The 27,787-nt window shown below is 42.9% G+C and overlaps 1 protein-coding gene across 7 annotated transcripts in view; it reads right to left on the reverse strand.

Annotated features, from left to right (window-relative positions):
- DOCK4 (dedicator of cytokinesis 4) overlaps positions 1–27,787 on the reverse strand; it is a 414,714-nt gene that overhangs the window by 108,952 nt on the left and 277,975 nt on the right. For all 7 annotated transcript variants that reach the window (XM_048836082.2, XM_048836079.2, XM_048836080.2 and 4 more), the window contains 3 exons: positions 26,638–26,830; positions 9,797–9,924; positions 4,719–4,853 (listed from right to left, as the gene is read on the reverse strand). In XM_048836082.2, coding sequence (XP_048692039.1) covers positions 4,719–4,853; positions 9,797–9,924; positions 26,638–26,830 — 456 coding nt within the window. The remainder of the gene's footprint in view (positions 1–4,718; positions 4,854–9,796; positions 9,925–26,637; positions 26,831–27,787) is intronic.

The following is a 27,787-nucleotide window of genomic DNA, read 5'->3' on the forward strand; positions in this document are numbered from 1 at the left end:
CTCAGCCTGTAGTTGAACAGCTCCTGACTACTGTCCAGGCTGCCTGTGTACGGCTTCATGAGCCATGGCATTAAGGGGTAGGCTGGGTCCCCAAGGATACATATAGGCATTTCAACATCCCCAACAGTTATTTTCTGGTCTGGGAATAAAGTCCCTTCCTGCAGCTTTTGAAACAGACCAGAGTTCCTGAAGATGCGAGCATCATGCACCTTTCCCGGCCATCCCACGTTGATGTTGGTGAAACGTCCCTTGTGATCCACCAGAGCTTGCAGCACTATCGAAAAGTACCCCTTGCGGTTTATGTACTCGCCGGCTTGGTGCTCCGGTGCCAAGATAGGGATATGGGTTCTGTCTATGGCCCCACCACAGTTAGGGAATCCCATTGCAGCAAAGCCATCCACTATGACCTGCACATTTCCCAGGGTCACTACCCTTGATATCAGCAGATCTTTGATTGCGTGGGCTACTTGCATCACAGCAGCCCCAACAGTAGATTTGCCCACTCCAAATTGATTCCCAACTGACCGGTAGCTGTCTGGCGTTGCAAGCTTCCACAGGGCTATTGGCACTCGCTTCTCAACCGTGAGGGCTGCTCTCATCTTGGTATTCTTGCACCTCAGGGCAGGGGAAAGCAAGTCACAAAGTTCCACGAAAGTGCCCTTACGCATGCGAAAGTTTCGCAGCCACTGGGAATCATCCCAGACCTGCAACACTATGCGGTCCCACCAGTCTGTGCTTGTTTCCCGAGCCCAGAATCGGCGTTCCACAGCATGAACCTGCCCCATTAGCACCATGATGCATGCATTGGCAGGGCCCATGCTTTCAGAAAAATCTGTGTCCATGTCCTGATCACTCACGTGACCGCGCTGACGTTGCCTCCTCGCCCGGTATCGCTTTGCCAGGTTCTGGTGCTGCATATACTGCTGGATAATGCGTGTGGTGTTTAATGTGCTCCTAATTGCCAAAGTGAGCTGAGCGGCCTCCATGCTTGCCTTGGTATGGCGTCCACACAGAAAAAAGGTGCGGAACGATTGTCTGCCGTTGCTCTGAGGGAGGGGGGGCGACTGAGGACACGGCTTACAGGGTTGGCTTCAGGGAGCTAAAGTCAACAAAGGGGGTGGCTTTTCATCAAGGAGTATTTCAGGCAGGACTTCACGGAGGGTTCCAATTAGAAATGGTGCACCTAAGTTATTGTTCTTATTGGAACAAGGAGGTTAGCCTGGCCTCTGATTGATACATGGCTAGATTTACCTCGCTGCACCTTCTCTGTGAGTGACTGCAGTGTGACCTAGAGGAATGAGTCCCCTAGACAGGGGAGGAGGGAAATGAGTACAAAACAAATCTGGTCTATTTCTTGTTTTGATCCACTCCATCTATCTTTTACATCTTTGGCTAGCAGCAGACGGCGCAGAAGGACTGCATGCCATCCTCATCTCTTGCCTGCCCGGCAGAAGATGGTACAGTACGACTGCTAGCAATCCGTATCGCCTGCCTGCTCACCATAAGACGGTTCAATAGGACTGACTGCACGACTAAAGAGAATGACCTGGTCAAGTCACTCCAAATTTAGTCCCTGCGCCCATGTCTGCCCAGGCGCTCTCAGCCGACGTGGCCAGGAGCACCTCAGACACGATGAGAACGGCTACCAGTTGTACTGCACCGTCTGCTGCCAGAAGGCAATGGGTTGCTGCTACTGTGTAGCAATGCCGTACCGCGTCTGCCAGCACCCAGGAGACATAGGGTGACGGTTACCTGAGCGGGCTCCATGCTTGCCGTGGTATGGTGTCTGCACAGGTAACTCAGGAAAAAAGGTGTGAAACGATTGTCTGCCCTTGCTTTCACGGAGGGATGGAGGGAAGGGGGGCCTGACGATATGTACCCAGAACCACCCGTGACAATGTTTTAGCCCCATCAGACATTGGGATCTCAACCCAGAATTCCAATGGGCAGCGGAGACTGCGGGAACTGTGGGCTAGCTATCCACAGTGCAACGCTCCAGAAGTCGACTCTAGCCTCGGTACTGTGGAAGCACTCCGCCGAGTTAATGCACTTAATGAACTTAGAGCATTTTCTGTGGGGACAAACACACTCGAATATATAAAACCGATTTCTAAAAAAACGATTTCTATAAATTCGACCTTATTCCATAGTGTAGACATACCCATAGACACCTAAAAAAGTGGCCTAATTTTCAAAAGTGATGAGCACTCAGTACCTCCTACTGAAATTAACGTTGGTACCTATTTTGAAAATCTTGGCCCAGTTTCCTGCCAATGTCATTCACAGAACCAGGGAGTGCAAGCAACATCATTCATTTCTTTGTTTGTAAGTAAGACTGAAAGCATAGTCTGTACCTCTTATCCTCTCATACTAAAAAGCATAGGGGTAGAGTCTACCACCTTAAGTCACCTTCCTTCCACAAGTAGTCTCATCAAGCTATTTTCCATTTTCTTCCATAAAGAACAAAATTATTTAACACATATAGCACTGACTTTGTTGCAGTAGCACTCGGCTGTAACTCATTATGCTTCACAGGGACTGTAATTCTAAGATTTCACATTCCTTTAATTTAAATTTTAAAAGTATTTTGTAAATGTGAAAAGCTTCGTTCTAATTGGTTTCTTTCAGCAATCTAATTGTGTGCAGATACATTTCTCATAAAGCAACCTAAAGGGCTAATTTATTGACATCACTGCATTACTCCAGTTTGTGCTGGTGTAACTTCACTGAGATCACTGGCCCTGGAAATTGTAGTTTTCTTTCAGGCACACAGCTTCAAGCCCCACACATCCATCTCACAGAGTGCACTAAATAATTCACAGCAGAACATAAGGTAAGATTGAGACAGAATATACATATATGCAGAAACACAATGCAGGATGGACCTATGGCAACACTGAGACATAGTTTTGAGACTACTTGCAGACTGAGGCAGTACCCAACGAGACGAAGAGTGACAGAATTTAGCCACTTGTGTTGCCATAAAGCCTATATCCCACCTCACAAAGAGCATTTAATGATACAGGATTGACTCATGGCAACATGCTGGGCCAGATTCTACCATTTGTACTCATGTTGGGTGGTGCCTTACTCCACAAATAGTTCCAAGAACCCGGCTCAGTGTGCTGCCATAAGCCCGTACTGCATGATGTTCTCACATAAATGTATATAATTGCCTTATGCTGTGCTGTGAGTCACCTCCACATTAAGTATTCTGTGAGGTGCATGTAGTAATGATGACAAGCCTTAGTGATGCATATAGAGCTAATGAAAACTTTATAACTTGCAAGGCCCTTCAGAGTCTAATTTTTGATAGAGTGATGAATTAGCCCTTTATGGTACTGTATAAAAAAAAACAGTATCCACAAACAATTGGATATTTTAATGGAAACCAATTACAATGGAGTTTTGTCACACTTCCGACCCAGTTCTACAACCTTTATTTAGATAAAGCAGAACTTCCCTATGCAAGAAGTTTGAACTTCAGAGAACATTTTTGTAGTTTAAAATTAAAGAAATGTGAAATCTTAGAAGTACAATCCCTCTGATGCATAATGAATTGGAACACAGTGCTACTGTAAAACATAAGATAGTCAACTCATGGTTAACTCTACAAATGCTTCCAATAATTTTGTTCCCTGTGGGAGAAAGTGAAAAATATTTTCCACGAGTATTAAATACTTTTTTACAATGCTTGTCCTCAGAGGGAATTCAAGTTGAAAGGCTAGAATCCCTATATCATTGGAAAAATAAAAAGTAACAGTGTAAGGAGCTGGTCTAATGAGATGGCAAATCAAAAAGAAGGAATGTCCAGGTACTTTAAGTTTTTCACAGAAAACTCTGCTGAATGACCGGTAAGTGACCTGCTCCTCTTACTCAGGTGCTCTTTTGTAAGGCCACTACATTTCCCCTGCTGTGTAAGATTTTATTCTCCCCAAATACAACCTCCTTGAAAGCAGAGCAAAGTGTAGTTTCGTTTTATTTCAAGAACACTAACTTTTAGAGAAAATCCCAGTGACTGCACTAAAACCTTTTAAAACACATCAGCCATTATATAGTGTTGACCTAAATACCACTTATGTTCCCTGCAGAACATTGATCTCTTGACTTTAGTTAGCATGTTAGAACTATCAGACCCAGATAAGTGTTGCTAGTTTTATTATTTATTTTTATTTTTAATTATTTTTATTATTATTATTATTATTTTAATTTTGATTTCAATACCTTCGGGGTGTGTGAGTGTGTTTTGAGATTCTTTTCCCCCGTCAAAAATTTGGATTTTTGGGAGGTAAAAATGTTAATGTTTTGCCAAACTATTTCATCTTCATGAGTGCTGTGTTCTAGTCCTTTCAGGAAGCTGTTAAACTGTCAATAAAAGCAGCATAATGAAATTGCCACTGACCTAACAGAATGTCAAATGGAAGAATTTCGTCCCCTTAATTTTTTGACTACTACAATGTATAAATACATATACATATATATAAATAAAACCATACAGCACTAATAATTCCATTGAAAGTCAGAAAAGCAAGTAAAATCTACTTCACTTCCCACATCCCCCTTAGCCCGCCTAATGCAATCTTTTCAAAACAGCAGGTAATCTGATTAACAATGAGCATTACAACACATAGGCAATCCACCTAAACACAGTGGGATGAGTTAAGAGCCCAGTGACAGTCTTAAATTGGTATGGGTCTGTTTTATGATGAAAACCTTACGGTCACATCTTGAAACTGCAGGCGCATCGCAGACCCTGATGGCTGAGGTCTGCTTGTGATCTCTAATATGGTTCTCAGCAGTATATCTAGCAAGCTGTTCACAATCACATCTATTTCTTCCAAGACGGATTTTTCCTAAAATAAAGAAAAATATTTTTTCAGTTTGCTATTACTGAAAAAGGAATAGACACATGCAGAATTTTCCCTAGTACAGTGTTAGCACCTGGATTAGTTTAGTTGAGGTGAGAATTAGTTTTCATCACAGCCACTGCACTTTATAAACCTTGGTAATATTTTCCACCCAAGATACCAGAGTCATTCCATTTACTTGAATCCACTGTTCTCAAATTAATTACGTTACTGATATATAGAAGACAGTTATTAAAAACATGAGCCTAAGTACTCATCATTAAACAGAATTATTTTTCAAGGTACAGTATAAAGGAAAGTAGTACATGATTTATGACAGCTATTTGGCCAAGATTTTTAGTCAACACTCATACATTTTAGCCATAGAAATGGACAGAGGAGATTTAAAATCTAAAGCAGAGAGAATTCTGTTTTGAATATTTTATGTGATCAACAAAGAAACTACCACCAAAAACCAACAGATGGGTATAGCAACTTTTTAAGGCCAAATACCCCAGCAACGTCCAGCTACTTTGCGCCACTCCGATGAGAAGAAAGCAAACATATCTCTGGCCAGTTATGCAAGTTTATAGCTGATTTGCATCATCAGAATAATGCAAAGGAGCCAAAGTATAGACCATTGAACATGGCCAAAAATGTTAATTAACAAGGAAGAACAAAGTTAGTGCAGTGTTAAAGTTGCACAGTTATTACAAAATCCAGGAAATACATATTTTAATTTTGCTACGTAACACATATGTAGCAATCTCCCCATTTTAGTTTTCAAATGATATTTTTTATTATTTTGATGTTATTCATTTTATTTAATTAATGTACCTATTGATTTATTTTTATTTTATATAATCATTGATTACATTTTCACCCATTTGCCAAATGGTAGCAGATTTTGGGTCTTGCAGGTCAATTTCCTATTGGAGAAGAAATCAACAACACAAAATCTGGGTATTTTCTTAGTGTAACTTGTTTTAGTTACACTTTATACACAAGTCCTTGAACAGAGGTGATCACATATGACACATAAGCAATCCTGTCTTCCAGTAATCTCTGCCCAAACACTCTGGTCCAAGAATTCCACCTCTCATTAGAGAGGTCAAGGAAGGGAAAAAACTCTTCTGCTGTAAGGCAACAACTCCCTTAAGAGAACCCCCATTACAAAATAAACCCTGCATTTCTTCAAAGACTGTATGTTGCTCGCATACTAAGAAAAAGAACTTGTAGGACTATGTGGAAACAGCACCATCAAGTGATCCCTGTCGAAACAATATATTAATGTTTATGGCCCCAGTCCTTGAAGGTAATTCATGGGTGTGCATAGTTGCACCTGTTTGAAGCCCTTTAAGGGATAAGGAAGGGCCTGGCTTAAAATATGCACCATATTCCTAGGATTTGCAATTTAGTTAATATTTCTGTGAAAACCTACAATTTTGCACTTCCTGACCTGATTTTATTTTTACTCAACATTCTTAACGTCACATTAATTTAAATGTCAGTTAGTTTGGGAGGTTGATTTCTTTTATTGATTTTTACAAAAAGCAGCTTATTGTGATAGTAAATGTTAACGTTTGAATGGTCCCAGTTATTCTTTGTGCACCTGTGCTACAACTGCCAGTTGTATTCCCTCAGGCAAGGACACAAATACAAGTTCTGAGAAATCGTGGGATGGCTTCCCTCAAATCAATAACATATCGTCTCTATCTTGTTTGATTAGTCACAGACAGCTAGCCTGCATCCAAGCCCTAAGTTAATATAAACATTGGGTTATTTGTTCCACTTCTCTGGCCTGGTCAAACATGGAGACACAGCATAATGAATGCAATGTGGTCTACTGTCTCACCACTCACTCTCTCAGTGCTGCAAGTTGAGCAAAAGGGGCGACAATACAGACTCCCTGCAAGTAAGAACCCTCGAGGCAGAGAAACAATTGCCTACAACTATCCCTGGGCAATATCTCGAGTGGCCAAAAAGTGGAGCTATTTAAGAGCAATTCATCTATCCATACTAGGATCCACAAGCAAGTCAACAAAATCTCATGGTCAATGGTATCAAAAGCTGCTTATAGATAGCTGCTTATAGAGTCTGCAGACACTATCTCTATCCATTGCTATGGTAAGATCATAAGTTAAGACAGCTGCCTCACAAGAACCACCAAGTTTTCTGTTACCTTTCCCCAAAATGGGAGATTGGATACTGGTTTATTTCCAGAGTAAAGAGCTGGCTTCTTGAACACTAATCTCCCCATGAATTCTAGTGCCTCATCCTCTATAGGGAAATGCTGACAACCTCAGCTAACTGTGGACCCAGTACTTCACAACTGCTCTCTTTTTTCTCACCACCCTGGAAAGACAAAATTGTAGCACAAAGCTGCACACCTGCACCTCTCTGCGCTCAATGAGTTGAAATTGAAGCTTTTTTCCCCTGCAACACACTGTTCTGTTTCCATGGCAGTAGACTGCTCTGTCTCTATCTGAGCAATTTTATTTGCAAAATAACGTGACATTTCTTCACAGCAAGAAACACTTGCTCTGTAATCAAATAGAGACAGCCAGCATTCACCAAGCAGTCGAATTAACTCTTTTGCATGGGACTTTGCAGATGCTATGATGGAAGTGAAGAAATTTGTCTTTGCCTCCCTCACAGCCAGAGCATGTGTTCTTTAAAAGACTCAAAAAAAAATCCTCTATGTTGCTATTGTTTGGACACAGTAGGAGTCTGGGGCCCTAGCCATTTCCTCTCTCTCTCCACCTGTAAATCCAGGTGACTTGTGAAGATAGAGCCAGCACACAGTGTGTTTAGGGGCTGTATCAATAAGGGAGGACAAATTATTATTATGAACTCCTACCAAATTATTGTTAGAGTGGACAATAGAAGAATAACCCTATCCTTCAAAGCTGCCTGGAAATGGTTTCAACAGTTTCTGAAAGCAGACCATCAAAACATTTCCATTGCCCTGTCAAGACAAGTATGTTCCAACTTCAGACCAAAAGAAACAGTGGTCAGTCTGTAGCTGAGGAGTAATCTCTCTCCAATCTACACTCGTGACTCCAACACCAGAGTGTTTAGACTACAGTCCAATGTTTATTTTGGCAGCTGTGAAACTGTGAGCTGATCCAGAAAATTCATCACAGATAACAACACACAGTGATTGAAATGTCTAGGTACTATCAATCTCAGTGACTCAAGTGAGGAACATGATCAGCTCAGCCTCTGAATTAGAGAGGGACAACAATTAACATAGAGGGACATAACATAGAGGGACATTACACCACCAACTGTGTATTATGTCCATCTTTGGACTCTCTGGCCAGGAGGACACATTCATAGTTTCAGGATGCAAGATCTCTTGTATTTGAAGCCAGATGAAAAAAATATAGCTACCCACCAGCCTAGATCACGTTTCTCCTCATGCTGAACTATACACCTTTCCAGGGAAGCCCAACAAAAATGTGTCAAAATAACAGCCCCATATTAAGTCATATACGGTATTATTTAACAGCCTGAAATGAAGATCCAGATCCAATGTCTTGCATTCCTGACAACTGTTATAATGTGAGACCAAAGGAACTGAGACTAACCATGCACCTGCATGGTTCACACTTACTACACCGATTAGTATATGATGCTACTTTCTTTTTGCCTTGTCTCTCTCTACCACAGGGATTGAAGGGACCTTACCCTCACAGTCAAGATACTTCCCCATATCCCCAGTATGCAGCGCTGTCATTGAACCTTCATGACCAACCTAAGGTGGCCCTCAGAGGGATGCAGCCATCACAACTAGGTGCCTCAATAAGAACACCGAGACCCATCTGCAAAGTCCATCATAACCAACAGTCCCACAAACAGTCTCCAAATACATCAGATCATCCCTCTCCAACAGTGCATAGATCAGCCCACAGCACATCCTCTTCACTTATCCTACATGAATAAGTGGTCTATTAATCCCAACACACTTCCAAACCACTGTGGGTCAACCTTCACATTGACAGCACAATGATCCTGGCAGGACAGTTATACCAGAGGGGTCTATCCAGAGGGCTGAGGGTCAGATCTTGGCTATTAGGACAGGCCATCATAACTGGTGGCTCAGCAGTCCCAGAAGAGCAACCCAACACAAATGATCAATCCTGTTAAACCCTTCCACAAATCTCCTCCTTACTCACTCCACTCAATGGCCGAGCTCTTAAACAGTCCTCTTATTCTCCATCTATGAACTCGTTAAGAACATCATCTTTCACACAGTCAGTACATCCCTTTCATATCTGCTCTCCATGAACAGGTCATCCAACTTAATCCCTTCATCCATTACACACACAAAAACTATCTTCAGAATGTCAACTTCCAACAAACCCACCAAAACAAGGTCAATAATAAGGGGTAGACCAGGCTACAGGTGGAGAAGCAGCCCTAGGTCCACAATTCCTGCTCGGCTGTAATAAGCGTCCCTCTTAAAAGATCCCCCTAGTTTCCTGTTCTCAGTGGAAAAAGGGCAGGGCAGGCTGCAAGTGAAGAAGCATTTCTGACCCCAAGCTTCCTCAAGTCCAGGTGGGCTGAAACAGGGAGGTGGCCTCTTTTAAAGCTCCTATCATTAAAACACAGGCCTGACAAAAAAGATGCTATTTACAACTGAATTTATATCTTAAACCAGACAATCTTTCTCTGTTTGTCTTTGAAAACAGATCTAAATTACTGCATGTTAGAACACTGGAACAGTGTCAACACTCAGTAGAACACAGAGTGCTAGATTAAAAATATTCTTGCAACAGTCCAAAAAATTGATGAAAAATCTAACTGACATATTCATCAAGGTTCAGTTCCTAGAGAATGCTCTAAATGTCACTTTTTGTTCAAGCGACAGTTTATTTTATTACGAGGACCCAAATAATGAAGTTAAAAAAAAAACACTACTGTTCATAACTGGATTTACTTACTGAGCTATTTTTCTTTATGAAACAAAATATGTTGCTAAGGATACGTGCACACATTGTAAGATCCTTCTGCTCTTGTAAATGCATGTGGAGGTGATGTAAAACTACTGGAAGAAGAATATATCTGGAATCTGCAAGGAGAGAGAAAGGGTATGAGTGGACTCCTTTCATTTTTCATTTTATATATCTTTTAATAAAATATAATCATATATAAACTGTAAATGTGTCTTATATCCATACAAATATTCCTGAACATCAGACGCTTTCAGCAGCTTCATACCATATCATAACCAAAAGAAAAATTTCATGTACTATCTTTTGCTGAAATCATCTCTAGACATACACATTACTGTGATTTTAAATATGTAAAATTAAATTACATATTTATGGAACTTTCTTGCAGAAAACATTAGCATAATAATATAGGTATACAAAATGACATGGAAACTATTCTCTCCTACCTCCCTGGTTTATCACTGGCCTTTTTTGCAACTATATCACTTTCCAAATTGAGATCTAATTTACTGTCCACTACCACGCTCAGCTCTTTTTCACTATTACTGCTTTTCAGATTTCTCCCTCCTACTGAGTATGTGGAATACAGATTATTTGTCTCTATTGGAATTAACTTGCATTTTTCCGAGCTGAATCTCATTTTCTGCCCACAGCCTTTTGTTATGATTTTTCTTTTTTGACTTCTCCCAATTTAGTATCAGCTGTGAATTGCACTAATGTGCTGTTTACTTCCTTTCCTGATCATTAATAAAGATATTAAATAAGACCAGTCCTAACACTGATTTCTGTGGTGTCATACTAGATACCACCTCCCTTTCTGATCGATGGAACTTGTTATTATCCTTTGTTTAAAGTTACTCTAGACACACACATACTATATATATGTATACACACATATACACACACATACGTATATTTGAGACACTGTTTTTATTTTAAATCTACTCAAGTTAGTATTTCTATTAAGATATTTTTAAAGCATTATTAAAAACTAAACCCTCTGCTGCCATTAATTCATTAAGTTTCTCATTATTTCACGAAAGGAAGCAAGTTTGTCTAGCCCAGAGGTTGGCAACCTTTCAGAAGTCGTGTGCTGAGTCTTCATTTATTCACTCTAATTTAAGGTTTCGTGTGCCAGTAATACATTTTAACGTTTTTAGACGGTCTCTTTCTATAAGTCCATAATATATAACTAAACTATTGTTGTCTGTAAAGTAAATAAGGTTTTTAAAATGTTTAAGAAGCTTCATTTAAAATTAAATTAAAATACAGAGCCCTCCAGACCGGGCAGTGTGAGTGCCACTGAAAATCAGCTCGCGTGCCGCATTTGGCACAAGTGCCATAGGTTGCCTACCCCTGGTCTAGCCAGAACGTTTGTTATAAACGCATGCTGCAAAGTGCTTATGATTCCATTAACCTCTGAATGATCAATGATTTTTTTCTCTGACTTTTTAATCTACTTTTTAAAAGGGTATAGAAGTTTGATTTAAGGGATAGTAGTCTCTGCCAGGATTAAGCTTCTTTCCTACACTAAAAATTATCGCTGCTCTGATCTTCCTCCAGTCTTCCCTCATTGTCACTGAGTCAGTAAGTTCATTTGCTAGTTACTCATATAACCTTAGCCCTGGTCTACACTAGGAGTTTAGGTCGAATTTAGCAGCTTTAAATCGATTTAACTCTGCCCCCGTCCACATGACGAAGCCCTTTTTTTCAACTTAAAGGGCTCTTAAAATTGATTTCTATACTCCATCCCTGATGAGGGGATTAGCGCTCATCAGCAGAGGTGACCATGATGGAGTTCCAGAATCACAAAAGAGCTCCAGCCTGGACCGAACAGGAGGTACGGGATCTGATCGCTGTATGGGGAGAGGAATCCGTGCTATCAGAACTCCGTTCCAGTTTTCGAAATGCCAAAACATTTGTCAAAATCTCCCAGGACATGAAGGACAGAGGCCAAAACAGGGACCCAAAGCAGTGCCGCGAGAAACTTAAGGAGCTGAGGCAAGCCTACCACAAAACCAGAGAGGCAAACGGCCTCTCCGGGTCAGAGCCCAAAACATGCCGCTTCTATGATGAGCTGCATGCCATTTTAGGGGGTTCAGCCACAATTACCCCAACCATGTTATTTGACTCCTTCAATGGAGATGGAGGCAACACGAAAGCAGGTTTTGGGGACGAGGAAGATGATGATGATGATGAGGTTGTAGATAGCTCACAGCAAGCAAGCGGAGAAACCGGTTTTCCTGACAGCCATGAACTGTTTCTCACCCTGGACCTGGAGCCAGTACCCCCCAAACCCACCCAAGGCTGCCTCCCGGACCCGCCAGGCAGAGAAGGGACCTCTGGTGAGTGTACCTTTTTAAATAGTACACATGGTTTAAAAGCAAGCGTGTCTGTTAACGTGTCTGCGGATGGAGCGGAAATGCTCCAGGGACATCTCCATAAAGCTCTCCTGGAAGTACTCCCAAAGCCTTTGCAAAAGGTTTCTGGGGAGGGCAGCCTTATTCCGTCCTCCTTGGTAGGACGCTTTACCATGCCAGGCCAGTAGCACGTAGTGGGGAATCATTGCAGAACAAAGCATTGCAGTGTATGTTACGAATAGAATTACGCCCAAGAACGTGGTGTGGGGGCCTCCGGCCACCCAGTCACTCCATACCAGAGGATTGCCAAAGCAACAGAAGGCTGGCATTCAATAAGTTTTACAGTTTTAAACTTTTAAAGTGCTGTGTGGCCTTGTCCTTCCCTCCTCCACCACCCCTCCCGGGCTACCCTGGCAGTTATCCCCCTATTTGTGTGATGAATGAATAAAGAAGGCATGAATGTGAAGCAACAATGACTTTATTGCCTCTGCAAGCGGTGATCGAAGGGAGGAAGGGAGGGTGGTTAGCTTACAGGGAAGTAGAGTGAACCAAGGGTGTGGGGGGGTTCATCAAGGAGAAACAAACAGAACTTTCACACCGTAGCCTGGCTAGTCATGAAACTGGTTTTCAAAGCTTCTCTGATGAGCACCGCACCCTCCTGTGCTCTTCTAACTGCCCTGGTGTCTGGCTGTGCGTAACCAGTGGCCAGGCAATTTGCCTCAACCACCCACCCCACCATAAACGTCTCCCACTTACTCTCACAGATACTGTGGAGCGCACAGCAAGCAGTAATAACAGTGGGAATATTGGTTTCGCTGAGGTCTAAGCGAGTCAGTAAACTGCGCCAGCGCGCTTTTAAGTGTCCAAATGCACATTCTACCACCATTCTGCACTTGCTCAGCCTGTAGTTGAACAGCTCCTGACTACTGTCCAGGCTGCCTGTGTATGGCTTCATGAGCCATGGCATTCAGGGGTCGGCTGGGTCCCCAAGGATACATATAGGCATTTCAACATCCCCAATGGTTATTTTCTGGTCTGGGAATAAAGTCCCTTCCTGCAGCTTTTGAAACAGACCAGAGTTCCTGGAGATGCGAGCGTCATGTACCTTTCCCGGCCATCCCACGTTGATGTTGGTGAAACGTCCCTTGTGATCCACCAGAGCTTGCAGCACTATTGAAAAGTGCCCCTTGTGGTTTATGTACTCGCCAGCTTGGTGCTCCGGTGCCAAGACAGGGATATGGGTTCCGTCTATGGCCCCACCACAGTTAGGGAATCCCATTGCAGCAAAGCCATCCACTATGACCTGCACATTTCCCAGGGTCACTACCCTTGATATCAGCAGATCTTTGATTGCGTGGGCTACTTGGATCACAGCAGCCCCCACAGTGGATTTGCCCACTCCAAATTGATTCCCGACTGACCGGTAGCTGTCAGGCGTTACAAGCTTCCACAGGGCTATTGCCACTCGCTTCTCAACTGTGAGGGCTGCTCTCATCTTGGTATTCTTGCGCCTCAGGGCAGGGGAAAGCAAGTCACAAAGTTCCATGAAAGTGCCCCTACGCATGCGAAAGTTTCGCAGCCACTGGGAATCGTCCCAGACCTGCAACACTATGCGGTCCCACCAGTCTGTGCTTGTTTCCCGGGCCCAGAATCAGCGTTCCACCACATGAACTTGCCCCATTAGCATCATGATGCCCACATTGCCAGGGCCCATGCTTTGAGAGAAGTCTGTGTCCATGTCCTCATCACTCTCGTCACCGTGCTGACGTCGCCTACTCACCCGGTTTCGCTTTGCCAGGTTCTGGTGCTGCATATACAGCTGCATAATGTGAGTTGTGTTTAATGTGCTCCTAATTGCCAAAGTGATCTTATCGGGCTCCATGCTTGCCATGGTATGGCGTCTGCACAGAAAAAAGGTGTGGAACGATTGTCTACCGTTGCTCTGACAGAGGGAGGGACGACTGACGACATGCTTACAGGGTTGGCTTACAGGGAATTCAAATCAACAAAGGGGGTGGCTTTACATCAAGGAGAAAGAAAAACAACTGTCACACAGAATGGCCCCCTCAAGGATTGAACTCAAAACCCTGGGTTTAGCAGGCCAATGCTCAACCCACTGAGCTATGCCTCCCATTAAACTTTTCAAGGTGCCCTGACAGATCCCACCAAAACGATTGTCAGCCGTTGATTTCACGGAGGGAGGAAGGGGGGAGCAAAGGAATACAAAACAAATCTGGTGTATTTCTTGTTTTGATCCACTCCATCTTTTACATCTTTGGCTGGCAGCAGACGGTGCAGTGGGACTGCTAGCCATCCTCATCTCCTGGCTGCTCAGCAGAAGATGGTGCAATAGGACTACTAGCCATCCTCATCTCGTGCCTGCTCGTCATAAGATGGTACAATAGGACTGCCGGCAGGACTAAAGAAAATGACCTGGTCGAGTCACTCCTATTTTAGTCCCTGCGCCCATGTCTGCTCAGGCGCTCCTGACGGACCTTACTGAGGCGGCCAGGAGCACCTCGGACATGACGTCGATGGTTATCAGGCCTATTGCACCGTCTGCTGCCACAAGGCAATGGGTTGCTGCTGTGTAGCAAGGCAGTACTGCGTCTGCCAGCACCCAGGAAACGTATGGTGACAGTGAGCTGAGCGGGCTCCATGCTTGCCGTAGTATGGCGTCTGTACAGGTAACTCAGGAAAAAAGGTGCGAAACAATTGTCTGCCATTGTTTTCATGGAGGGAGGGAGGGAGGGCCTGACAACATGTACCCAGAACCACCCGCAAGAATGTTTTTGCCCCATTAGGTATTGGGATCTCAACCCAGAATTCCAATGGGCGGTGGAGACTGTGGGAACTGTGGGATAGCTACCCACAGTGCAACGCTCCGAAAGTCGAAGCTAGCCTTGGTACTGTGGAAGCACTCCGCCGACCTAAGGCACTTAGAGCATTTTGTGTGGGGACACACACAATCAACTATATAAAAATGATTTCTAAAAAAACAACTTCTATAAATTCAACCTAATCTCATAGTGTAGACATACCCCTAGACAAGTGTCATAAGGACCTGTGGATTTGAAAACCCATTTTCCAAGTACTGTACTCCTTTGTTTGCTCTTTAACTGTTTTACAGGATCTTCTATCCTTGCCAATTATTCATGTGTTATGTGGAAGCAAAATTTAGCACATCAGCCGTCTATGAGCCATCTTTAATTTGACTCCCCTCATTATTTATTAGTAGGCTTCTTAACAAGTTTACTTTTGCAAAAGTGCCTTGGAAATCTAAAGTGCCATAAATGGCCAGACCCTTTGTTTTACACCTCAAATAAAAGATGACACCACCAAAAGCACAAAGCCATCTAATACTATGCTGACTTACTATGACTGACTCAGGGAGAGAGGGAATAGTGCCATCTACTGAGTTACTATGATCACTTCCTGCACCACCTAAAGGACATGTTCCTTGAAAACGTCTAACCGAAAAACTGATCCGTCACAATCTCCTTAGGCTGTGAGATCTGATGGGATCACTGAACAGGATGAGATAACTATCATCTCCAGCCTTGAGTCACACACTAAAACCTATTTGTGAAAGTTCAGACACAGCAATGTGTATGTTTTGCCTACAGGCTTTACTTTTTTCCTCAACTGTCAGGTACAATGTCAGCCACTGTAGATAGTCAAATTATTGAATGAAGGTATAGCACAATATTTAGAGGCCTTAGCCATTGGTCACTCTGTCCTAATTCCCCCAACCTGCTCCAAAAACCAAATTAGCTGACTATTTAAAATGCTAATACTCACTTTTAAAAATATTATACAGAAATTGGAAAAACAAAATTTTTATGACATCAACCTTTCCAAATCGATGATGAAACCTCAGGGCATCTCTATGCCTTTTCTCTGCAATATTCCTTGTGGAATTCTGCGCCACTGCACACACACGTACAATTCAGGTTCTCTGCAGTTTTTTAATTCTCAGCAGAAAATACATTCTGCCAGGAGGTGCTGCAGTTACACCTTTCACCCACCAGGGGCTGCTGTAGCGCCAGAAGAGAGGGCAGCTGGCTCAGGGCTGAGCAGCCAGCCGTGGAGAGGGAGGGGTCATAGGCTGCTTTCCTCACAGTGCCCTGCCCATAGGGCCAGGTGAGGAGACACAGGATATGAACAGATGGGGGAACACAGGGCTGCTGGGGGTCACATAGACTGGGGTTCAGAAGGGCTAGTGGGATGGACAGACTGGGGTGTGGGCACAGGAACTAGTGGGGTGACAGTATTGAGCCAGGCGCTGCATGACAGTGGGAGTGCAGGGACACATGGAGCTCGTGGGGTGGGGGGGCTGAGTGGGGTGCAGGGACACATGGGGACAAGGCGAGTTGGGTGCCGGGACACATGGAGAAAGGGTGAAGGGGGGTGCAGGGACACACACAGGGATGAGGCAGATGTGCCAGACTGAATGGGAGAGGCTAGAGCCAGGGTTTACATAGGGGAGGCTCCCCAACTCCCTAACAATTCCTCTTCCCAAACAAAACCTGTTCCATACTTCTCCCATCCACACATAGCAACCCTCCAGGTTCACTTCCAGGATCCTTCCCAGTGGTTACTTTCCTCTCCCTCTGCTTCTCCGTTGTCCCTGACTCCCCCAAGCCTTTGCACTGCTTCTGAGATGTGCAGGAAATACATTTCTGTATTGTAGTTTGAATGAATTATTACTCAAAGTTCTGTATTAATATGCCTAGGAAGGAATCCACTTAACAAAAAACATTTCCTGAATCTTTTTGTTGTCTGTATTCTTATAGACATACTTGCTGACAGGTATTTTGAAATAAATTACCCAAATAACTGAAACTGGCATGATTATATTGTGTTATTTTGACAAATAAAATATGCAGAATTTTAAAATATTGTGCGCAGAATTTTTAGTTCATTGCTACATTACTAATTACAACCTAGACCTTGTAGACTGAACGAATTTTAAAAATTCAATTAACTTTTCAGTATGTATTGTTTGTATTTTATTTTTCCTTCTGCTGGAGCATGAAAATCAAGGCAGCCATTCACTTTTTTTAAAGCAGTTTCATTTGCACACACTCAATTTTGCATTTATTAGATTGGAAGCACTGTGTGGGAATCTTTAGTTGCACAAAAAGAAAAAAAATTCCCACTGGAATTCTGAAAAAACAAACATACATTCCTGGTCTGTCTAAACAGAGCATTTCAATTTCTAATTTGACAATTTTCATAAAACATTATTTTCATTTTAAAAGTTGTACTAGATTGGGTGAAGAAAAAGAAACGCTGTTAGGGGGGAAAAGTGATTTTTTTTTAACTGAAGGGGCATTAGTCAGATGGTTGCAAAAGTGTGTTTGATTGTCTGCCAGGTAAGTACTTAGAGAGATAAGATGGGTGAGGCAATATCTTTTATTGGACCAACTTCTGCTGATGAAAAAGGTTAGCTTTTGAGCTTACAGAGAGCTCTTCTTCAGGTACTTACAAAGATATAGATATATTCAAATTTCATCACAAACTTCATAACTGAAAGATTTACCTCTAAATTTATATAGATTTTCAACCAAATATAATGATGTACACAATTAATGCTCTTTTGATGGGCAGTGTAATCTCAGATAAACCTATCCACAGTGGGATGGATTGAGGAAAAAGATCAGTCCCAAAAAGGAAACAGTTGGGTAATATGTTTTCCATTCTGTACCTTGTCGTCCTCTAATTTCTCACTGTAATGATACAATGAGTACCAAAGAGAAATGGAATGTAGGGAAGCAAGAAAAGGAATCTATTTAGGCACCACCCTGTGGAGATCCTTGCGTCTCTCGATACTGCTCATGTGATGAGGAAGATGTGAGGCAAGGAGCCTAACTCCAGGGTGTACCCCAACTTCAGGATCACCAGGACCCATCTGTTTGATGTATAGTGGAGCCAAGTGTCTACAAAGTATGAGATTCCTCCTCCCAAGAGGATATCTGATTGAATGCAGTACCCATTGCAGTCACGCTGAAAGCTTCAGTCGGGAAGAGGAGAAGTTACTGCCTCTATGAAGTTTCCCTCTGGGCTTGCAATTCCATGATTTGCCTCCGGAATGGTGGAGTTTCTTTTCTCGTACCTTTGCTGAGAGGGATGACAGGATGCTTGGTTCTGTGTGAGGACTTGTAGCACAACGAGGTTTAATCTGGAGTGCATGGAGAATGCTTAGATATCTCTTCTTTTTAAAGCAAACCACTTGCTGCAGTTACTCCCAAAGAGTCATCCAACAGTAAACTGTGAAGTAGGAGACATGAAGACTTTGTTTGAAACGGTTGTTTCCCTAGGACTGGAAGGGCTTTCCTACTCTGAGGCACAGCTAGGGAGAAAACAAAGGGGAAGGTCAGAGCAAGGGCCCAATTCCTTCTTTCTGGAGGAGGATGCCAGACCCTTTGTCTTGTGAGTGTATCACCTACATGAGAAGGTGGGGTGGCACATTAGATACGCTCCCCTTGAGTAAGATGGTAGCTTTACTTTTGAAAGAGTTCTTTGACTTATTCCTGCTGGGTCTCTCCCCAAGGGGGCTGTTCCTGCTAACGTAGCCTGATTTCTGCTGACAACTGACCTGTTTGGTCCATATTACACATTATCCTTGGCCACAGGGGCCGGGTGGCAGGGCAGTGCAGCCCAGGCAGCTACCCCAGGCCCCGGAGCTCACGACACCCCAGGGCTGGCAGGGAGTCCTGGACCCCCAACCCCACAGCACCGGCTGGGAGCCCAACCCCCCACACGAGGCAGCGGGGGGGGGCCCTGCAGCTGGGAACCTGGGATCCCAGGCACACCCACAGCCTTTAGCACACAGCTGAGCTTGGCCACAGCTGCGTGCTAATTGGGCTGTGGGTTGAGAACTGCTGGTCCGTACTATCTCCAAATGCGTCTCAGTCCACTCTGTACCAGCTATACTCTTTGCCCCTTCTTATGGCTACGTGGAGGTCTGAACTTGAAGCAGCTTCAGAGGACCCTGATAAGTTCTTCTTGCTGATGGCCTTGGGGTTTACCTTCTTCACCTACTCCACCATGCTGAGATGGCGAAGATCCAATATGTGTGGCTCCATGAGTGATACTCACTAACCACATACCTTCAGCTGGAGCAAGGGTGCTCATTTCTTTCCCAAAGTGAGCTGTAAAAGCTGTGTGTGTAAAAGGAAAAAACAGAAGTGCTAGACCACTACAGCAGCTGCCCTGCAAAAGTGGAAGATCTCATGAACGATGGCATGGCACAGCTAAGCCCTAGCGTCTGTGTCATAAATCTATTAGCTTCATAAGTACAGGAAGACATGGTAGCACCAAACAGTAGCAGACTTGGGGAGAGGTCAGGAGCCGGAAATCAAAAAACTCCCAGGCTCTAATAGCAAGAGAACACCATGGTGAGCTCCACTTCAGTCCCCCAGCATAGCACATCACAGTGATTCAGGGGAAGATTTGCAAAATCCCAAAGCAGTTAGGCATCAAAGTCCCATTCACTTTCCATGGGAATTTGAAGCTTAACTGCTACTTGTGCCTTTGGAAACCTCTGCAGTAGTTCCCTAATCTGTTAGCTATAACATGGGATTTAGACTGAAAGTGTCCAAATATCCCAAAATCAATTCTAAGCGTCTGATTTTTCTGTATGCTGTAGCATATTAACTACTTATGCTGATTTCAACAAAATCACAAGTCTAGTGTCATCTTTGCACCTTTGCATCTATTATGGTCACAAAAACAATCATCTACTGAAACAATGCTGCTAGTTGTCTATGCCCTTGCAGCAAAAAATGTCAAACTTCAGTGCTACACAAATCTGGTTAGTCGCTAATAAAATGTTATTTTCCCCTATGGAGACTTAGAGAGGGCTCCCCTCTATGCCTGGGCTGATGGAGGGTCTACGTTCATTTATGTTCAGGAATGGAACATTATAGGACTGAAAGAGGTGAAGACGATGAGCTCCAGGAAATCCTTCCCCTAATTGGTGACCGAAATTACACTGTACAATATATTTTCAAGATCTGTCTCTGTTCCCTTATCATTTATACTAGCTGTTCATATTACTGATTTTGGTAATAATTTCTTTCATATCCATGAATCTTAGGATACAGAAATTCTCTTTAAATTCCTTTTGTACCCTTTCTTCACGTTAATACCACATTGTCATTGTTGGGGCTTGTACTCTTAAAGGAGTATTCATTTTCCCAAATCTAGTTTCACTGACACTTTTAACTAAGAACATTGTATCATGAGCATTGCCCTCATTGTACCATTTCCAGACTAGAGTGGGATATAAAATTGCAAGAGCATCCTCAATAATTCCTGATAGGGAATTAAATCCATTTTCTCTGAATTTCATTCTGTAGGCTAGATTCTCTGCTCTGGCTGAGCTGCACTCAGTACAGGATAGAGAGGGAAGAGGAAAGGTGGCTTTAAGTCACCTTTACACTGCCTTGATTGTGAAGCTTTCAGAGTGATTTAGTGGATATAGTGGATTTGGACTTTCAGAAAGCCTTTGACAAGGTCCCTCACCAAAGGCTCTTAAGCAGAATAAGCTGTCATGGGGTAAGAGGGAAGATCCTCTCGTGGATCAGTAACTGGACAAAAGATAGAAAACAAAGAGTAGGAATAAATGGTCAATTTTCAGAATGGAGAGAGGTAAACAGTGATGTCCCCCATGGATCTGTACTGGGACCAGTGCTGTTCAACATATTCATAAATGATCTGTAAAAAAAGGTGTAAACAGTGAGGTGGCAAAATTTGCAGACGATAAAAAAATTATTCAAGGTAGTAAAGTCCAAAGCAGACTGCAAAGAGTTACAAAGAGATCTCTCACAACTGGGTGACTGGGCACAAAAGGGCAGTTGATGTTCAGTGTTGATAAATGCAAAGTAATGCATATTGTACAACATAATCCCAACTATACATACAAACTGATGGGATCTAAATTAGCTGTTACCACTTAAGAAAAAGATCTTGGAGTTATTATGGATAATCCTCTGAAAACATCCGCTCAATATGCAGCAGCAGTCAAAAAAGCGAAGAGAATGTTAGGAACCATTGAGAAAGATATAGAGAATAAGACAATAAATATCATAATGCTCCTATATAAATCCATGGTATGCACACATGAGATGGTCAAGTTCAGGATCCTGACACAAGGAAGAAAGGAGAGCAGCAGAATACGGACCCTGGGCTTCAGAAAAGCAGACTTGGACTCCCTCAGGGCACTGATGGGCAGGATCCCCTGGGAGAACAACATGAGGGGGAAAGGAGTCCAGGAGAGATGGCTGTATTTTAAAGAATCCTTATTGAGGTTACAGGGACAAACCATCCTGATGTGTAAAAAGAATAGTAAAGATGGCAGGCGACCAGCTTGGCTTAACAGTGAAATCCTTGCTGATCTTAAAACACAAAAAAGAAGCTTACAAGAAGTGGAAAATTGGACAAATGACCAGAGAAGAGTATAAAAATATTGCTCGGGCATGCAGGAGTGTAATCAGGAAGGCCAAATCACACCTGGAGTTGCAGCTAGCAAGAGATGTTAAGAGTAACAAGAAGGGTTTCTTCAGGTATGTTAGCAACAAGAAGAAAGTCAAGGAAAGTGTGGGCCCCTTACTGAATGAGGGAGGCAACCTAGTGACAGAGGATGTGGAAAAAGCTAAATGTACTCAATGCTTTTTTTGCCTCTGTCTTCACCAACAAGGTCAGGTCCCAGACTGCTGTCCTGGGCAGCACAGCATGGGGAGGAGGTGGTGACCAGCCCCCTGTGATGAAAGAAGTGGTTTGCGACTATTTAGAAAAGCTGGACGAGCACAAATCCATGGGGCTGGACGCGCTGCATCCGAGAGTGCTAAAGGAGTTGGCGGATGTGATTGCAGAGCCTTGGCCATTATCTTTGAAAACTCATGGTGATCAGGGGAGGTCCCGGATGACTGGAAAAAGGCTAATGTAGTGCCCATCTTTAAAAAAGGGAAGGAGGAGGATCCTGGGAACTACAGGCCAGTCAGCCTCACCTCAGTCCCTGGAAAAATCATGGACCAGGTCCTCAAGGAATCAATTCTGAAGCTCTTAGAGGAGAGGAAAGCGATCAGGAACAGTCAGCATGGATTCATCAAGGGCAAGTCATGCCTGACTGATCTAATTGCCTTCTATGACGAGATAACTGGCTCTGTGGATGAGGGGAGAGCAGTGGACGTGTTGTTCCTTGAGTTTAGCAAAGCTTTTGACATGGTCTCCCACAGTATTCTTGCCAGCAAGTTAAAGTAGTATGGGCTGGATGAATGGACTATAAGGTGGATAGAAAGCTGGCGAGATCATCGGGCTCAATGGGTAGTGATCAATGACTCCATGTCTAGTTGGCAGGCGGTATCAAGTGGAGAGCCCCAAGGGTCGGTCCTTGGGCCGGTTTTGTTCAATATCTTCATAAATGATCTGGAGGATGGTGTGGATTGCACCCTCAGCAAGTTTGCAGATGACACTAAACTGGGAGGAGAGGTAGATATGCTGGAGGGTAGGACTAGGATACAGAGGGCCCTAGACAAATTAGAGGATTGGGCCAAAAGACATCTGATGAGGTTCAACAAGGACAAGTGCAGAGTCCTGCACTTAGGACGGAAGAATCCCATGCACCGCTACAGACTAGGGACCGAATGGCTAGGCAGCAGTTCTGCAGAAAAAGACCTAGGGTTACAGTGGACGAGAAGCTGGATATGAGTCAACAGTGTGCCCTTGTTGCCAAGAAGGCCAATGGCATTTTGGGATGTATAAGTAGGGGCATAGCCAGCAGTTCGAGGGACGTGATCATTCCCCTCTATTCGACATTGGTGAGGCCTCATCTGGAGTACTGTGTCCAGTTTTGGGCCCCACACTACAAGAAGGATGTGGAAAAACTGGAAAGAGTCCAGCGGAGGGCAACAAAAATGATTAGGGGACTGGAACACATGACTTATGAGGAGAGGCTGAGGGAACTGAGATTGTTTAGTCTGCAGAAGAGAAGAATGAGGGGGGATTCGATAGTTGCTTTCAACTACCTGAAAGGAGGTTCCAAAGAAGATGGATCTAGACTGTTCTCAGTGGTAGCAGATGACAGAACGAGGAGTAATGGTCTCAAGTTGCAGTGGGGGAGGTTTAGGTTGGATATTTGGAAAAAACTTTTTCACTAGGAGGGTGGTGAAGCACTGGAATGCGTTACCTAGGGAGGTGGTGGAATCTCCTTCCTTTGAGGTTTTTAAGATCAGGCTTGACAAAGCCCTGGCTGGGATGCTTTAGTTGGGGATTGGTCCTGCTTTGAGCAGGGGGTTGGACTAGATGACCTCCTGAGGTCCCTTCCAACCCTGATATTCTATGATTCTAAGTGTTAATTAATCCTTCACAAAACACAAGAACCAGGGATCACCCAATGAAATGAATAGGGAGCAGGTTTAAAACAAAAATAAAGAAGTACTTCTTCACACAACACACAGTCAATCTGTGGAACTCATTGCCAGGGGATATTGTGAAGGCCAAAAGTATAACAGGTGTTCGGATATAGATATTCAGGCCTGTCTGTAAAGGCCTGTACTTTAAGAATTTAGGTGTATTCTTATCACTTGGCTAGTTAGAGGTATAAAAGAAAGAATCAAAATCACTGTCTGCCAGTGTAAGATCCTTCTCTTACTGTGACAGTCTGAGGCCCTGTTCTTAGGCTAAGGCCTTTGGCTAAGCAGCAGAGGCAGCCATAAGCTAGGAAGCGAACAGTCACATCCTCACATTCCAAACTAGTCACATTGAAATAAGGTGCTATTGGGCTGTCAGGCACTATCAGGACAGGATTGTATTCCTATCACCTCCAGAGAAAAGGAAGTGCCTAGAAAATGTAAAAGGAAACTTAGTTTGATAGCATCCTGTCTGGCAAGAACTCACTTATCAATAGCTGGGATGTGAAATCCTCACTTCTGTATTGTTTTGTCATTATAGTTCCCACTTTGCTATTGTTTGTCTGTATAATCTCTGTCTGGTTCTGTGATTGTTTCTGTCTGCTGTATAATTAATTTTGCTGGGTGTAATCTAATTATTGTGGTGGGATATAATTGGTTAGCTAATCATGTTACAATATGTTAGGATTGGTTAGTTAAATTTCAGTAGAATGATTGGTTAAGGTATAGCTAAGAATATTACCATATAAATTAGGGGCAAACAGGAAGTAAGTTGGGATTCGAAAATAAGGAAAAAGGAACTTGTATTTAAGCTTGCTGGAAGTTCACCCCAATAAACATCGAATTGTTTGCACCTTCGGACTTCGGGTATTGTTGCTCTCTGTTCATGCAAGAAGGACCAGAGAAGTGGGAGAGTGAAGGAATAAGCTCTCTAACAACAGGGTTCAAAAAAGAATTAAATAAGTTCCTGGAAGATAGGTCCATCAATGGCTATTAGCCAAAATGTGCAGGGATGCAACCCCATGCTCTGTGTGCCCCTAGCCTCTGACTGCCAGAAGCTGGGTGTGGATGACGGGATGGATTGTTTGATGACTGCCTGTTCTGTTCATTCTCTCTGAAGCATCTGGCATTTTCCACTGTCAGAAAACAGGATACTGGGCTAGGCAGACCATTGGTCTGATGCAGTATGGCTGTTCTTATGTTCTAAGCTGACTGGAAAATGGAAGGCGTATGTTAGAGCAGCCTTAAGATTGCTACAAAGGTATGTCAAGATTGCTATAAAGGCTGCTCAAAGTCTGTTCTGGCAGCTACAGGGATAGCCCAGCCACACCCATTATCTATTGGTTTCTCCCCAAGGGCACGTATGGGGGTGATCTAGAAACCACTATGGCAAACTGGGAGAATCCATTGGGTGGGGGGTCAAATTGGCTCGTTTTCTGGCTGCTTTGCACCCCCTGAGCAAAGCAAAGCAGCCGGCATGCACGTTAGGACCTGTTCCAGTATCTCTAACTATGTTTCTCAGACATTTGTTTGTTTTTCTAAGCGGTTTTAAGCATGGTGCCGAAAGTGCTAAGGTTATTAAAAAATAATGTCCTAAAAGCTTCTCCTATGTTTTGCAGCTTAAAAGCATTGAAAATATATATTATGTTCCGGTGTTTTGTGTTTTTTGTTCTGGCTTCATTACTCTAATGTCTCTACTTTGAATGGCATGGCACTAACTGCTAATGTTCCTACTCTACCCAGATCATTCTGAAATATTCCGCCACTTTTGTTTGTGTTCCAATTTTCTTTTATCATGAAATTACTATAAGTGTGGGATTTTCAAAAACACCTACTCATCTTTCATGGGGCTTGTGCTCCTAAGTCACTGAGGTGCTTTTGAAAATTCCAGTTACCACTTCTTCCATTTGTTTTGCCTTTCCAAAGTTTGCTGTGTTAAAAGTAAGTATCATTGTCATCTCAATTTCGTACTAACAAACAGAGAGAGATTAAGGTCACTCTGGCTAGGATGCAGCCAAAAATACACATATTCAGTCCTTCCCATGTACATAAAATAATAGGCCAAATTCTCACTGCAGCAGAGCTCTGCTCGGAACAGCCAAAGGGAGAAGGGGGTAGAGTATACCCTGACAAAGGTGTTTTTAAGCCTCCCTGCACTCAGGGACACTGGAGCTGATTTGTCCACGAGCGTAACTTAGAGCAGTCCAGTTATGGTGTCCAGGGATACACAGAGCTCAGCAATATTCTGGCCCTACTTGTGACATACTTCTTACACTAAGAGGGTCCCCAAGCAGCTGGATCTGCTAGATTTCTATATGGTTTGCATTACTGAAGTGGTACAAAGCAGACCAGGAGCTATGGGGCTGCTGGAGGATCAGACTCTGGGAGTTGGCCACTTTCACAATGTACAAGAAGAAATTGCAGTATGAATGGGGAAGCGGTTGTGTTCCATTCTCATAAACTACTGCTTCCAGTGGTAAGTCTGCTCTTTCTACTAACGTCTTTGATTTTTCTATTACTTAGCTACTCTGGCACCACACATATAGGTAGTTACTACAGTTTTATGCTGTCGTGACTCCATTGATCTCAGTGGAGACTCAACAGCATAAAACTGGTGTAGGGCAATACCTGAACCTGCAATACTTACAGAGACAAAATTCTTTTATGGGTGTGTAAGAATTAGACTCCAAGACTTCCCATTAAGATAAAAAAAGCTTATAACTTTCACAAAAAGACACATTAGCGGAGCTAAAATGTAACAAAAACTCCACATGACTACACCTATCCAGCACTAGCTCATGGTTCAAACAAAACCACAGCTTTGGCCATTACTAGTCTCATGTTTTACAACTGGAATCTTACTAACCATACTGTGTAAAATAGACGACTTTTTTAGTGTAACTGTCTTTGCAAAACAATGCTTTGGGAATTGTAACTTTCAAGAAACAGGACTATGAAACCTGTTTTTTATCCCTGCCTCTATTGACCTGTGCATGTGAGATGTCATTAAGGTTTTTCTGACTGAAGGCAGCTCAGGATGTTATCACCTTACCTGGATGAGTGTATAGTTGACTTTCCACTGTTTTACCAATGCACTGCAGTTTAACAGCTTGAAGGGATTCATCCACATGCATGATAGTTGGCAAGCTGCCCAGAGTATCATGCACCAAGTTTGCCACCTCTCGCACATCAAAGAGCTTCAGCAGCTCAGAGTATACAGCTGGGAAGGAGCAGAGAAAAACAGCCTAAAGAAGAAGGTTAAAAAATACCAATTAAATACATAGAAACACCCTTGAAATTTTCAGCATTTACAGAATGACCAGTGACAAGAGCATCACATACTTTTAGCAGCCATGGAAACCTATTTTCACGTTTCAATTTCAAGTTATAAAATGTGATACAGATTTGAAACATTCAAATCAATCTGTTAGATTTTCAGAAGAAATATCCTCATGTTACTCAGATTTAAAGCTATATATTTATTTTCTTTTAAAACACGATTCAGCCTATTATTTAAGGTTCTTTGTTTTTCTCTCTCATGAACATCCCAACTTTTATCAAATAAAACAACTGAACTTTGACTACAGATACTTTATCACTTACAGGCTTCACACGAGCCACAAGTAAGATGAGGTTATTCGCTCACAAGGACAACAGAAACTGGCAGATGCCACGAACAGGTGACATTGAGGTTCCTTTAGGTAAGGAATACAACAGTGTCTCTCTCATTTTTTTCCAGTATTTAAAGAGGTTATTTTCGATGGAAACAGCACTTTAGAAATCTAAAAATAGAGCTAGTAGTTCATTGGAGAAAGAAATGGGTTTGGAGGATAAACAAGAAATACTGAAGAAAAATAAAGTTATGTTACATAAAGATAGTTACAACCTGGAATGTCTTTCCTTCTACCTTTCTGACCCTACTTCATTGAAATGAAAATCACTTATTCGAGCCAACCCTCATCTCCTTTTAGTATTCGTCCCAGTGTGGATGATGTAAACAGCTAGAAAGTTAAAGATACTACTTGGAATGTGGGAAAATCCCAGAGTTGCTCATTTATATGATTTTGCCCAAAATACTTCAGTTAAGCTGCTCATATGAGATCTGATGGAAGAATTTGGCCTAATCATCTCTCTGCTCTTTGCCTACTAATTTTGTCTTTTCCTGAAACATGGAAAAGCTCAAAGGGATGAACTATCATGGA

The sequence above is a fragment of the Caretta caretta genome, chromosome 1 (genome assembly GCF_965140235.1).
Source record: "Caretta caretta isolate rCarCar2 chromosome 1, rCarCar1.hap1, whole genome shotgun sequence".
Lineage (NCBI taxonomy): Eukaryota > Metazoa > Chordata > Testudines > Cheloniidae > Caretta > Caretta caretta.